This window comes from Podarcis liolepis (genome assembly GCF_965112155.1).
Source record: "Podarcis liolepis genome assembly, chromosome: 16".
Taxonomy (NCBI): Eukaryota; Metazoa; Chordata; class Lepidosauria; order Squamata; family Lacertidae; genus Podarcis; species Podarcis liolepis.
Window position 1 is genome coordinate 40,077,093 of NC_139567.1, and position 15,691 is coordinate 40,092,783.

Here is a 15,691-nt window from a genome sequence, read left to right on the forward strand (position 1 = left end):
CAAGCACCAATATTAATAGTGATAATGATACCTAGTACAGAGTTAGTCCCATTGGACTTACTTCTGAGTAAACCTGCTTAGAATTACCTTGTTATTTATTTTTATTATTATTGTTAGTCTGTGAGGTCCAAACACGGCAGGACCTGTGTACATTTTCCTTTTCATCTCCTCCCACTGCTGTCAGCTGTATAATTAAAGCAGTTGCACCAATGCTGCCAAGCTCTTCACAAGTTATTAATAAGGTCACGGAGGTTAAGATACTTCAAGGTCTCTTTTTGCTGTGTTCTTCTCTCTTTTTTAAAGGCACTCATTAGAGGATGAGTGACTGATGGCTGCTTCAAGTGACTGGGAATTGATTTCAGAAGAGCTGACAAAAGGGGGTGCCTTCATTCAAGACAGCATCTATTTATCCATCAATAACATTTGTGTCCTTCCTTCAAGAAGCTCAGCATGGCATGTGTGAGGATTGCCCTATTTTTATCTTCCCAACAGCCCTGGGAGGTAGGCTAGGCAAGGGAGAGCACCAATCGACAAGCTTCGTGGCTGCATAGGAATCTGAACCCAGTTCACATTTCCCAAAACAATATGCAAACCGAAATGTGGGTATCCTTTGAAATTGGCACTACTCTGAATTTTGCAGTGCTGTTTCCTGACCAAATTTATGTGCAAAAATGCATACATTAGGGGGAAGTGCATGAAATGCACATTTTTATGAAAATAACATACAGCTTTCTTTCTACAGCTGTGACTATATTGTATTTTAATTTTTGTCAACCTTCCCTGGAATTAAATTTTGATGAAGACAGTACAGAAAAGTTTTAAATAAATAAAACATTTATCCCCAGAGTACAGATGGGAGACTGAGGCTGAGAGATAGTAGCTTGTTTTGGGCTCCTTCGGGAATTAATGAGTAAGGTTTGAACCAGGCCTTTCCTCATACTCTTAACTACAACAGTATATCAGGTCACTGTGGATTTAGGAGTGTTTTCTTATGGACCAACACAGCTGCCTTTGTTTTTGCTTTTGTTTTTGCCTTTTATATACATGGCGCCTCCCTATTAAGAGACTGCGCTAACCATGGTTGAAAACCCAAAGCATGGCTTGAATTTCCAAATGCACCAGGAAACTGTGGTGCAGATCTATTCGGCCGCTTCTGCCCTTCCATGCGCTTACAACTCCTGTTTCTATAGTACAGTGGTCTCCACAAATTGAGCAACAGTCAAAACCATTTCGTTGCAATTTAGACACCCCCCTTTAGCTGCAAATTGGCACAGTGTCAGTGCGGAGCCAGCAATGCAGGTGATGTGAACCTTTTCAGTCTGAGAGGCAACTTTCTGGGGAGCACTTGTTAGCAGCGGGCACGACTAGAGGAAACCGAGGCAGAGTGACAAACGTACATTCTATTCTTTTGCACAACAGGCTAGTTCAGGGTTTCCCAAACTTGAGTCTCCAGCTGTTTTTGGACCAAAATTCCCTTCATCCCTGAGCACCGGTCCTGGTAGCTAGGGATGATTGGTTATAGTCCCTGGGCTAGTTCATGCACACACTTGCAAAAGCCTCCTTATTCTCCATCCAGGCAAGCAAGAAGCACCATCAGAACTCAAATACATATTCTGGTCGTGCAAAAGCATTCAGGGTGCAAAGACACTTAAGGGTGTGCCTTGAGAAGAATTCTGTGGGTCAAAGAGAGAGACCTGGATAGTTGCATTTGGGCTCCTGGGCCTGAGGTTTCCCACCCCTTCTGTAATGGTAGAAGACAGACCTTCCCTTCTGGCTCAACTTCCTTTGTTCCTTTGCTCAGTTGTAGAGCATCTGCTTTGCACACAGAAGATTCAGTCGCTGCTTATCTTCAAGTTAGGACTGCCTGAAATTCCGCTGCTATCCTGTGTAGACAATACTGAGCCAAATAGACCAACTTGGTATAAGTCAGCTTCCTGTGTGCCTAACTCCTGTGATTGCACAACACCCAAAATTCCTGCTGGCTCCCCATCATCACAGCTGCATGCTGGCAGTGAGGTGGAGAAGAGCCAAGAGGCGCAGGAGCCCAGTACAAATGTTGTTTAAAAAGCTGCTTTTCCCAGGATCATTTATAAAGCACACACATTAATTTGTTGGGGTTTCTTCTTCTTCTTCTGAACATGTCCAGATCGTTGTTCTTTCCCACGGCATCATAAGGCGAAACTGGAAATTCTGAGGGAGGAAATATATGTGTGTATCTGTTCCATGAAATGCTTCCTCTTGTCAGGAACATTTGACTATATTCATATCTTAACTGAGTCTCTGGAAATGAGAGTTTTTTTCTTTTATCTGCTTGACGATATTGTCAGAGCTCATCTAATTTATAAACAGTTCCTGATGTAACGGAAGGTTAAGGAAGTAAAATAGTAAAATATTATTTCACACTCCACCATTTCCCCCAGGACTCCTAAGTCCTCCCATCACAGCGTGCTTTATTTTAAAAATTGTCTTTAAAAAACACTTCTTTTTTCATATTTAGTTGCTGAGTATAATCACAGGAATCGTAGCTTACCTTTCTCACAATTACATTCCCAACACCTTTAACAAACTACAGTTCCCCACATCCTTTGGGGGAAGCCATGTGCTGTCAATGTACAGTGAACCTTAAGCACATTTTTAATTTAGCTGTATGCTGCTTTTCCAAGGTGGGCCATGTCCAAAGTGGCAATAAATGTTTGAGCTTGTATCCAATGATATGCCTACTCAGAACAGACCCATGGAAATGAATGGACCTGACTAAACCAGGCCTATTGATTTCAGCTGGTTTACTCTTAGTATGGCTTAGTTGGATACAACCCTATATAAATAATCAAACCACAGCATCATATATGAACGTTACCAAAATTTGGAGAGGGCCATTTATTCTTGTGTACAGAAAACATATGGAACAGCTGGATACCAGTTTGACAGATGGTTCATTATTAGTTTTTGTTTATTTCATCAATTTGTTCAACACTTTGGTCACAGTTGTCTCTCAGTGGTGACGGCATTGACTACAGATGCTGTTTAAGCAGGAGAAACTGTAACCAAGATCTTGGGGTTGGGACTCTGCCCAAGTGTTCTCCAGGCCATGTCTCTTCAGCATCCCAGCTTTGCATCCTCCCCGAATGCTTTTGCATGACTGGAGTGCCTCAATTAACTGTGATAATGCCTCTTGCTTCCTGGATAGAGAGATGTGGGTATTGCCTTGAAACCTGACTTTTCCACGGCTGGAAGGTAGTCTGCCCTCCATTGCTCCACCCACTTTTGCTTGTAGCCACACCTACTTTTACATGTGGTCCCACCCACCAATGACATGCAACCGCCAGAAGGTTGCCCACAATGGAACGCTGCCCCCAGTCTGAAAAGGGCTCCCCCTACCCCTACTTTAGAGCAATAATGGTCACTGAGTTTGTAGCTCTAGTGAACAGGCCAAAAAATGCAGATACTCATGAGTAGTACTTACAAGTGATCTGAAGGACAGGCATAGCCCACATGAGATTAGAAGCCAGCCTTAATCAAGGAAGATTGTGCAGGAAGAATGATGTCTCTGTCATGAAAGTGGGGCAAAGAGTGGTTTCTTGCTGTCTTCCATCTTAGTGATTCAGTGATTCAGAATTCAGTGTAGATTATTGATTTGATTTTCTATCTGTTGTTCGTAAAATTCATCTAAATAGAATGAATGCATGACTACAGAAAACGGTCAGAAACATCTAGATTATTTTTTTTAAATCCTTTGCATTACATTATTTATTGACATTTCCAAGGAAATTTAAAGAATCTCAATCTCTCTCTCTCTCTCTCTCTCTCTCTCTCTCTCTCTCTCTCTCTCTCTCTCCTATAGCATTATGTTTACAGAAAATGCTTGTAGGTTAAGGATACGATACCTTTAAGCCTTATGTGAAACATAAGTGAAAAAAATCATACTGTAAAGGCCTGCCTAAAAAAATAGCTCTTTAGAGACATCCTGCCAAACTGGGTGTAGGGGGAACAGCCTGCTACTCTAAAGGCCATCCAAACTTCCAAGATGTGGGGAACCCCCAGAAATGCCCCATCAGTGCATCTTGGTGGTCGAGGTGGAATATAAGGGGACCCCAATCAGTCCTCTTAACCTAGATTTTGTCAGGCTTACAAAAATTGTAAAGCCAAAAGCAATGACCCTTTCTGTTTGAATCGTAAGGTCTTTGTTAGGATTGGGGCTCTGGAAATAATCTAATGTACCCACCCCATGGAGACATCAGGACTGATGAGGAGGCCCACCTTTAGGTGGCGCACTTGGGTAATTTTTGACTCTGGGCTAAATTTTGGAGGGGGATCCTCTTTAAATAATTATCTGTATTATTACTTCAAAATTATTACTCCCCGGGGAGGCTCGCCTGTTGCCTTCATTGCATATCTTTCAGTGTCAGGCAAAAAACATTTCTTTTCACTCAGGCCTTTGGCTGATTAAACAATCTACAGCCTTTAAATGTGTCTCTCTCTATGTGTGTTACTGTTTGTTATGTATTTTGTGTTCTTATATTGCAAACCGCCCTGCGCTCTTCGGATGAAGGGCGGTATGTAGAAATTAAACAAACAAATGATAAAAATGTGGGTCTGTGGCTTTTCCTGCCAAGGTGACAGAGGGCAGAGCTGCATGCTCTGTGCCACCTAACCTGTATCCCTTCAGCTGTGGAGGATGCCATCCTTTTGCCAATGTTGATAGCGCCAGAGCTCAGAGGTTGAGCAATCGCTTTGCATGCAGAAGGTCCCAGGTTTGATCCCCAGCATCTCCAGGCAGATTTGAGAATGTCCCATGTCCAAAAACTTGGGGAGCAGCTGCCAATCAGTGTTGGCAATACTGAAGGAGATGGACAGATGCTCTGAGTCAGCATAAAGCAGCTTTCTGTGATCCGAAAAAGTAAGATGCAACTGTTAGAATGGTTGGCTTCTTTATGTGGAATGGAGTGGGTAGGAAAATGCCTCTGTGTTCAAGCTTTACTATGATGTACTGTCAAATCATGTACTCCACTGGAACCAGAGTGAAGCTTCCAGACCTGCAAGAGGGTTAATGGAGGCAGTGGTGGGAAGACAAGGAACAGAAATGCTAAGATCTTCAAGTCACGGTCTCCTAAATTTCATATCTATCCTCTCCTGGCTGGAGAAAAAAAGATTTGGTTACATAAAACCCTACCCCCCATTCCTAGTAGAACTAGGGAAATAAAAACCAGATCCCATTATTCTGATTATAAACTTTCCGTTTTGTTTTATTTAGCAAACTTTGCTGTTGATCCTTCTGTATAAAGAAAGACTCGCTAACCATTGCTCCTTTCTCAGTGTGGTAGAGAATGTGTTTGGTGGCTCTCTAAATGACGTTTTAATTTCTGCAATCCCGTTTGTTTTTAAATGGCTGACAGCAAAAAGGATTATTATTTTTTGCTAACAATATTAAAGCTTGGCGTTTCCGTCTTCAAAGGCTGAGTTTTGCTTCTTGTTTAATAACCTTTCTGTGCGGGCGTTTTATGTCGTGCCTTTTGCAATCTCAAAGGACAGAGGGTAGCAATGGTCAGGTAATTCTGCATCCTGCCACCAGATGTCGCCCAATGTCAAAATCCAGATTGACAGAACCTCCCGCTGAAAACAGGTTAGCAAAGTACATCGCTATTGTATCTCTCCGGATTTATGTAAACTCTTAAGAAAACAAGGGTGCTTTTTTGGAGCACGGAGCGCGCTTTAACCACCCAGTAGCCCATACAGTTAGGCTGCAATCCTATACTCAGTCTCCTGGAAATAAGCAAAGCTGAATTGAGCTCAATGGCAATTACGTTTGAGTAGACATAGGACTGTGCTGCTGGAATGCTGGGTGAATTTATTTATTGTATTTTACTAAAAAAACAAAAGAAAGCCTCGAAATGGGTTACAAGAAGAGTAAAGCAATAAAATTATCAGTAAAAAAAAACTTAAAAGCATTCAGACAATAATAAAAATTGGCAATAAACAGAGATTAAAACACATGTAAACATTCTGCATCTTCTCTGGGCAGGCTTGTCTAAACAAAAATGCTTTTAGCAGGTGCTGGAAAGAGTACCAGGAAAGTTCCTTCCTGACAGGTGACACCTGAAACAGTGTTAGTTCTGCAGATCAAAGCAGTCGAGTGGATGTATATGGGGCAAGGTGGTTTCACAGGTAAACCTGGTCTCAAGTTGTTAATAGAAACTCACAGAAACACTTTGAACTTGGCCTGGCAGCAAATCAGCAGCCATGGCATGTCTCCGCAGTACAGGTGTTGTATGCTGGCAGAGTCGTACACTTGCTCCCAATTATGCTGCAGCATTCTGCATTAACTGTAGGCTCCAGATCAAGCAAAAGACTCACATAGTGCACATTGCAGTAATCCAGTCTTTTTTCTTTCTGCAGTAGTCTAGTCTCTCCCCGCCCCCACCCCTTTTTTAAAGAAAGCATCCAGTGCAAGAACTGCTGTGACTGGTCTGGAAGTGGATAAATACAAATTTATCTTATTTTCTCTGCCTCTCACTCTCTCCTGCATCTGAAATGGTTCAAGTATGCTGCTGTTTAGAACTTCTTTCTATATTTAGAGTTGTTGTTTTTAAGTGTTTCACATGCAATTGTTTTAAATTGTTTTCATAAAGATGTAACTATTTTATATATGACATATTGTTAATGACTAATAACATTATATTTAAATCTGTACCCGAGATGCTTGTTTAGAAGGCAGTTAATAAATCAATGATAAATATAATATTGTAAATCACTTCAAATTGCCTCCTGGGAAGCAATTAATAAATGAAATTATTGTTATTGTTATTGTTATTATTCACAGCTTCCTGTGTTCCTAAGAAGGCCACAGAGGGGATGGATTGTTCCTGTTTGACATTGGACTTCAATGTTGCTTATTCTGATGCTGCAAAGCCAATTTTTATCTTCTTACGAACACTGCCTTCCATATTAAATCAAGAGATCCCATAAACAGAAGAAATGCATTACACCAACCTTCAATATTTTGAAAGCATCCTGTAGGTATGATTTGTTTAGGGGTTTTTTCCTGCAGCTCCGAAAACTACCTGCACAGATGAGGGGAATAAAAACACAGCCAACCTGTTTAATTGTGCATTCAACCCAATTTGCTTCCGTGGAGCTTGATTGATGCTTGCCCTTTGTAGAGCATTTGTTCTGATTTATTTCAGGGGAGTGCATGCAGCAAGGAACATTCACCCTGATTTGTTTGCAGAGGTTATACACCTTCCCATCAACTGATCATCATCCCACACTTTTTAGTGCATTGTCTGGTCAATTTCCTATCCACAAAAAAGTTGATTTGTTATACTGGAGAGGCCACCCACTTTATAACTGCACAAATTATAAATTTCCAATATCTAACTGAACACACATCGAATAAAGTGACCGTCTTACAGCAGCCACAGTGTACGGATTGCCTTGGCTAGATCTGAACTCAGGGCCACCTTTTCCAGGACTCTGTTGCCAACAGTGGCCAGCCAGATGCTTCAGGGAAGCCCACAAGCCAGGGCCTTGCCCCTCCTGCCTGCTCTTGATATCCAGCACTCTGAATTTTACAGCCTCTGCTTTGCAGAAATCTGCCTGCCTCGCTTGCATAAAAGCAAAGCACCCATATATATTTAAATAATGTCCTCCGGAAATGTTGGTGATCCCACCACTAGGGGGAGTGTGTCCTTCTCCCGCAATTTCCATCATATTACTCTTAGTTTCACTCCTTAGCATCTCGCCGTTGTCCGGCAAATTAGCATCACCAGCATCACCACCGACAAAATGCTTTAGCAAAGAAAGTGGTTTTTGTTTGCTGTCAGGCTCATACTTTAATCCTGAGTGTCTGGAGTCTGTATTTAAAAGCTAGAATTGAGGCAGGCAGTAGAGAAACAGCCTAAGACAGAAAAACCAAAAATAGCAGTCTTCCCCTATGACAGTAAAAATATCCTAATAACGGGCAGTTTTGCTGTCTGTTTACGGCAGCCCTCAAATCTGACAATTGAGTCAGGCATAATAATAATAATAATAATAATAATAATAATAATTTATTATTTGTACCCCGCCCATCTGGCTGGGTTTCCCCAGCCACTCTGGGCGGCTTCCACAGAGACCAAAAATACACTAAAATGTCACACATTAAAAACTTCCCTGAACATTAGGCAGACTAATGGTAAGGCCAGCTCTTGTCAGATTCTCGCCTTGGGGTGAAGCTACAAGTTCAGCTGGACATACATAATTTTAAAGGTCTGCAGCTGATGCAGAAGAGTACTTGCTGCATTTTGGTAAAAGAGGGATGGGTGTACTCCCAGTGTCGTCAGACTCCAACTCCCATCAGCTTCACCCAGAATGTGCAATGGTCAGGGGTGATGGGAGTCAATTGTCATTGATTTAGGTGGTGTTTCGTGGATCAACATAAGCAAATATATGTCACAGTCCCCCAGCAGCATACAATCTAATGTTGACAGCAAAATGAGACAGAAATACCGTAAGTGGTAGGTGGGAAGGAAGAAGGAGGATTAACAAAGAATAGAGATGACACTGAGAGCTTTGTTTTGTATTTTTGCTTTGTTTCAAAAACAGCATTATACTTCCAGCCAATTGTCCTTCATAAGCATATTAGCCAAGAATGTTTGGGTATATCTTGGTAATTTTTCCATTAACGCACTATCCCAGATCTGGAGGTACCAGTATACTCTCTGTTTGATTTGTTTTCAGTGTGTTATTAGCAGTGCTTTTTCTTCTTAAAAAATATTTAGGAGTACTCTCATTTTCCTACTCATATTGAAATACTACCCCTCAATGAGGCCAAACTTAGATTTGCAAAATGTTTAGGGATATGCATACCCCTGCCTACCCCCCGAGAAAAAAAGCACTGGTTATTAGTATGTGTCATTTGAACAGTTTGGGTGACGTTTTATTTATTTACATTCATGGAAATGCTGCTTAGGGGTTTGATTGAAGAGGCTGATCTCTTAAATAAGTAACTAAAGGAATGCGTATCATAAATAATAAAAAAAACCCCACAAAGTCCTGGCTGTTCTGATCACAGTGCACAGGCTGAGGGTCACATTCTGGCTTTAAGCTTTGCAGCAAAAGTCGGAGAGAGATGGAGAGAGTCCTTATTCTCCAAAGCTTTGCTGCCGTCCGCCACTGCCACCACCAAACGTCTCCCTGCAGCTTCTCTGGAGCCTAGCAGTCCTTCTCCTCCTCTGCCTGTGCTATCTGCAAATGGGGGCAGATCAACTGCAACCCTTTCCGAGATTAGACACACATATATATCTATTTGTCTGTTTCTCCTTCCCAAAAGGCTTGAGCAAGCGAGTGAGTTTGGCGCAGGGTTGGCTGCAGACTCCTTGGCACCGCAGCTCTGATTGCTTTGGGTAACCTTTCCCCCTTTTTCCTTCTGGAAGCTTCTTGTGAAGGTTTATGCGGTGTTTTTAACAGGAGAGGTGGGGAAGAGTCCATATCCACCTCCTCCAACCAATTAAATCGGCAAATGCATGGAAATCTGGCCAGTGTTTCCAACCAATTTATCTGCAGGATTTCTGGGAATGCCGCTGGTCAAGGTGAAGTTTACAAGCATGCACCCCTTTTTCCAGATCCAACACGGGTTCCCTGCCCTTTTAAGGCTCTGATCCACAGCCCCCTACTCTTTGGCCCTTATTTCTCACTGTACCTGTGACCTTCTCACCTCTGTGCCTATTAACCGTAGCTGCTTAAAACTCCCCGCTTTCCTTAAATTGCTCTGCCCGCTGTCTCTTGCTGCTATCTGGCCTGATCCAGCATCCCACTTATTATGTGTGGGATGAACAGATGACTAACCAAAAGGTGTATGAAAACCTGAAATCATACCAGGATGAACGTTCATTGTCACATTTATTTGCCTGTTTGTGCTCCTGATATGCTTACTGTTTCAATATTTTGCATTTGTTCATTAGCAGTTTGTTTGCCACCTCAGGGGTTTCTGAACGGGAAAAGCTTGGGTGCTAATATTTTGATAAACAGTGCAAATAATCAAGGAAACAGATGTTAAGAGGATATTTTGAGGCAGGCAGGGGGTAGGAAAAGTCCAGAAACAGACCTCACTTCTGGCATCTCAGGTGGAAAAACCTCCTGCTGTCTTGTTGCTTTTCATGGACCAAAGCACCACGTAAACAGCAGGATCTGATGTGGAAAAGCAGGAACTTGAGGATGTTACTTCCCCAAGAGAGTTGAGTTCTTCTGGCAGAGAATCACAGAAGAAGCTTGTTCAGGCGTGTGTGGGGGGAGCAGTATTCACCCTTTCACTCATCTCCTGCTAGTCTGGCTCCCCCTCCCTTTCTTGCACTCAGAATGGTCAAAGGTGGTCCACAAGATCCTCAGTCTCAGGCCAAAACCCTGAGCTCTGGGAGCTCTCTGTCTTCCAGACCTTCATGTGAAGGGTCGTAGCTCAGTGGTGGAGTATCTGCTTTGCATGTAGAAGGTCCCAGGTTCAATCCCTAACAGCATCACCAGGTAGGGCTGGGGAAAGTCTCCCTGTCTGAAATCTGGCTGCCAGTTAGTATAGATAATATTGAGATAGATGGACCAATGGTCTGACTCAGTGTTAAGGCAGCTTCCTATGTCCATCCGCTCTTCACTCACTGCAGTTCCTCCAAAATGCCACTTTTAATGCACAAGTAAAAAGCATCAGCAGATTAAGAAAGCATATAGGGGGAAAAACACTGAAGTGAGAACCTCACTGCTAAAACAGCTCAGCATTGGATGGTGGTCTATTAGGGGAAATTGCACACTGCCCCACCAAGCACAATCTGCCCTCAGCCAGCCTTCATCTGTCTGTCTTCTTACTTAATGACCAGTCCAGGAGGCAGCACTGGCTGCCAGTTTCCTCCTCCTTAGTCTCAGTGTTGCCCTTATAGAACTCAGGAGGAAGGAGGACAGAACTAGAAATAGTTGGCTTCACCTGTCATTATCTGCTGTTGGGCTCCCAGCCTATCCTACCAGTCCCAAGGAGAAGGGGAAGAGGAAGAAGTCAACACCTTCTTCAACAAATGGTTTTCTCCTGGGACCACAACAACATAGAAGTGCTTAGCATTTCTAGGTAAGAGAATCAGAATGCAGTTGATGTAAAAATCCTTTCCTTATCTGAGATCATGGAGAGCTGCAACAACAACAACAACAACAACAACAACAACAACAACAACAACAACAATGTGTATGTATGCTGCCCATCTGACTGGGTTGCACCAGCCACTCTTAGCGGATTCCAATAAATTATAAAACCACAGTAAAACATCAAACATTAAAAGCTTCCCTATACAGGGCTGCCTTCATATGTCTTCTAAAAGTCAGATAGTTGTTTATTTCCTTGACTTCTGACGGGAGGGCTTTCCACAGGGCGGCCATCATTACTGAGAAGGCCTTCTGCCTGGTCCCCTGTAACCACACTTCTCACAATGAGGGAACCACCAGAAGGTCCTCGGAGCTGGAATTTGGTGTCCAGGCTGAACGATGGGTGTGCAGATGTTCCTTCAGTCAGAGTAGACATTACTGGGCAAGGTGGACAATGGATTATGAGGCAGAGGGCAGTGTTTTGCATGCAGAAGGCCCCAAGTCAATCCCTGGCATCTCCACTTTAAAAGATTAGGTTGCATGTGATGGGAAATATGGCAAATGAAAGATCTAAAAGTGGGAGTGGACTGAGGGAGATGGAGCCTCATTTTCTCAGGTGCCTGCTGTCTTCTGATCTATCCATGATATAATTAGATCTGCCAATGTTTATTTCTGGAGCCCAGATATTCTTCAGGAAAAAGAACAAGAACTGTTATTTCCAGCAGCTGGTGGGAAGATGGTGGATGAAGTATTTGAAACTGGAGATGGGTTGGAAGAGGTAGAGCCTCATTTCCCCAGCTGCTTGTTGTGGCTGTTAACTTCCAGTGTATCCACAAAATAACCGAATCTGCCAACATTTCTTTCTGAAGTCCAAATACTGGGTGGGGGCACCAGCTAATGGGAAGATTGTGGATAAAGCATCTAAATCTTGGAGTAGGTTGGGGGAGACTCATCTCCCAGTTGCCTGTTGTTACTGCTACTGTCTGATAACTAAATCTGCTAGTGTTTCTTTCTGAAGCCGAACTATTGGTCGGGTGGTGGTGGTGGGAAGAAGAGTTCCTGCCAGCACCTGTGTTCTGGATTGTGTGTCCCTCTTCCTCCAAGCAGTGGGTGCCATCACTAACACCTTTGGCAGTGCACAGCAGCTGGAGGTGTTGATGACAGCATCCCTTGTTCTATGGGAAACAGGGCTCTGTTCTGTCTTGGCAGGTAACTGGAGGAGGAAGAGGAGGAGGAGGGTGGGGAAAATGACTTTAAAAGATTGTGTGCTTTCAGCATATATCAGCATTCCTAAACTGGAAAGTCACAAGGAAAGATCCTATTGGAAAAGGGTTGTGGAAAAGGGAAAATAATTAAATAAGATTTAATTGCACAACCTGAATTTCTAGGTTTGCAGCTGGATCCCACCCACAAAATAGTGACAGTCTGGAAGTAGCCTGTGTTTGTCTTCTCTGTAGACATCCTCTGTCAATGTGGTTCATTGATATAGACTTCAACCTTGTCCGTAAGAAGCCATTTGATTTGATTGACATCCTATGCCCTTTTAAAATGTGTTTTTTGGGGGGTGTTATTGGGTTGTTTTAAATTTGATTATGTATTTTGTAGTTTTATATTTTGATTTTCTTCTGTGAACTGCCCTGAGACCTCTGGGTATGGGGCGGTATATAACTAATAACAACAACAATAATAATTATAATAGTAAAAAATAAAATAGACCTTTTTTTAAAAAAAGGCCCTCCACCCCTTATTGAGCAGCTTTAAAGTGGGTTCTATATTAAACCAAATTATTTCAACAAACCGCGTTCTGATAAATTCAACTCACTTTACAATGTATATAATCTCTGTAAACATTCTTCTGCAGTGTTTATACAGTCAGAACTAGGTAGAAAGAAAACTCTTAGCAAAATGAAATATCTATGAGGCTGAAAAGATTAAGGATTTTTTTATGATCTTAAATTCTCTGCTACGATTCTGTAGTAGAGAGAAAATGCATTTGTTCCCAAGGATCTCCTTTCTCCTAAAGGTGAGGAACCTCAGGCCTGGAGGATGAATGTGGCCCTCCAGGCCTCTCCATCCGGCCCTTGGAACTCATCCCAAGCCATTCTGGTCGCTGCTCCTGCTTTGTGCCTTTCTCTAGAGCCTTTGCCAGGCTGGCATGTGTCCTTCAGTTGTGGCAACGCCTCTCGCTTGCCTGGATGTAGAGAGATGTATGTGATGTGATGTATAAACTTCTGACTTTTGCTCTGTTGGGATATTGCCTACTGTGAAAAGTAAATGTCATATCACTTTTGCCTCTGGCCCTGCCCAACTTTGGCAAGTGGCCCCTGAAAGGTTGCCTGTGAAGGAATGTGGCCCTCTGGCTGGAAGAAAATCATGTTCTCTGCCCCTGTCCTAAAGTTCATTTAAGCATTTATTAAATCAAGGCTGCAACCTTTATCTAAGAGCAAACATCTCAGGCCACCATGGGAGTCAACATACCTAGGACTGCACTGATAGATATTGGGGCCTGACTGGGGTGACCATATGCATATTGTGAAAAATGGAAAGGCATCACCCCCCCCAAAAAAAAACCCCAAAGAGGATACAGATTTGCATTCCTAGCATGTGTATTCTTATCTGTAGATGCAGTTTTAGAAAGGATGGGTGTAATTTAAATAGATCCGCCCCGGCCAACCTGTACAGTTATGGACTTAGAGACCTCTGGTCACAATCCCCACATTCCACCACTGTATATATGCTGCAGCATCAAGTGATGTTATTTAGGATCCAGTAGACCCATGCACTGCTAAATTCCCGATTGCTGCAATTCAGCCTAATAAGGTTCCACATGAAAGTGTGTTGCCCCAGAACTGTTTAAAAGACACTCCAATTGGTGGGCAACTGTCCTTACTGAACTGCTTGCTGAGATCAATCCGACTGCCTGAGTTTTATCTTTCTTTTAAAAAGAGTAACCCCTCTCTTCCCCATCATTAGATACCAGTTAGTCTGCTGGATATCTCTTCCAAAGTATACGCCACTTTTTTTAAATAAAATATTTATTAAGATTTTCAAAAAAAAATTACAAAACAAAAAGAAAAAAGAAAAATACAAAATAAAAATGGTTAAAAACAATTCAATCTTTCCGTCACATATTTTTCATTTGCTTATTTCCCGAACCTCCTCACGCCTCCCTTTTCTGTATTCCAGTTCAGATTGTTAGTTCAGCAAATCCCTCCCCTCTTTATTCATCTTAGACTTCTATTTTAAAATATTATGACATTAAATTTTTACCTATTAATAATCATTTTCTCTTATTCCCTTATAACATTACAGCTAAAGACCACTTAGTTTCTATCCAACATCATACTAACATTCATTAATTTTACAATATTTCTGTAGATAATCTTTAAACTTCTTCCAATCTTCTTCCACCGACTCTTTTCCCTGGTCTCGGATTCTGCCAGTCATTTCTGCCAATCAAAGTATACGCCACTTTTCTCTCTCCTTTTTACTTAACAAGCTGCAGGATCTCTTCAGGCTTTTCTACGCTGTATCCATGTATTAACACACACCATCAGAAAGCTAACAATGTGGAGTTAATGACTTTGGGCCCACATGGAATTGCTCTTACAGAACTGCTATGCCCTCTGCCTTTCTGGAAGGGCCACTATAAAAATGTACCCTTGGAAGAGTGTTTCTGTCCATTTTGTAAAATGAGTATATGCAGAGATGTTCACAACACACTCAGTTGTCCTCTATAGAAAGATCTCTGTGAAGAACATCTTTCTGAGTTTAGCCACAGGAAGAATTTTGTTATACCAAGTAAATTTGCTTGTATGTAACAGATTTGTGGATCAGTTCTGAATACCTTTTATCTTTGTTTTGGTTTATAGCTAGACAATTGCTGCTGCTATTACTGTTTTTAATCTGGTCAAACTGCTTCACGCTTGCATGTTGGGACACTCATCTTGGGGGCAGGGGTGAGGAGAGAAATCTAGATAGAAAATTAACATGTAAAATTAAAGGATGCATGCAACCTTAACTGCTTCACATAGGATTTTGCTAAGTAAAGAGAGTTATTTTGTGCTCCCCGTGGGTGAACATTCAGACACGATACTACATTCCACCTGCATCCTGGAATGGCACAGTCCAGGAAAAGGTTTGCCATGTAACACTGTTGAATCTATAAAGTAACTCCATGAGCAGTTTGGAGGGGATGGAGGGATCTGCATGGTCAGAAGCCTCTGAGTGACAGTAGCGCCACCCATTCCTCTAGCTGCTACAAGCACCTTCCATCTAGGGAACAGTAAGCAAGACTTGGAACTTAGAATCATTTCACACGAGGCATCTGTGAATGAATCTCCACATGATTAAAAATCTCCTGGTGATTGCAGAAGTTTATTGGTTCTCATGGCTGCTATACCTATCCACGAAAAAGCCCCTCTTAGCACCAGTGACCACTCGTTCACCCTCCATCAGCGCTTGGTTTTTTGTTTCAAGTGAGGAAGTCGCTGTGATTTTATTTTGGGCTTGTTCTGATTTTAAATGTGAAGCAGCCTGAAATCTGTATGATTGAAATAAGTTTAAAAATAATAGCTATATCCTTTACATCTAAATATTT

General features: G+C 42.1%; 1 protein-coding gene across 12 annotated transcripts in view; it reads left to right on the forward strand.

The window, feature by feature from the left end:
- TBX4 (T-box transcription factor 4) overlaps positions 1-15,691 on the forward strand; it is a 126,488-nt gene that overhangs the window by 3,336 nt on the left and 107,461 nt on the right. For 2 of the 12 annotated variants that reach the window (XM_083479910.1, XM_083479920.1), the window contains exons 2-4: positions 304-501; positions 6,049-6,162; positions 6,818-7,010. Coding sequence is in view for 11 of the 12 variants with exons in the window: in XM_083479920.1 (XP_083336046.1) it covers positions 6,973-7,010 (38 nt within the window). In the remaining variant the exon portion in view is untranslated. The other 10 variants (XM_083479904.1, XM_083479923.1, XM_083479905.1 and 7 more) reach the window with 8 other exon arrangements.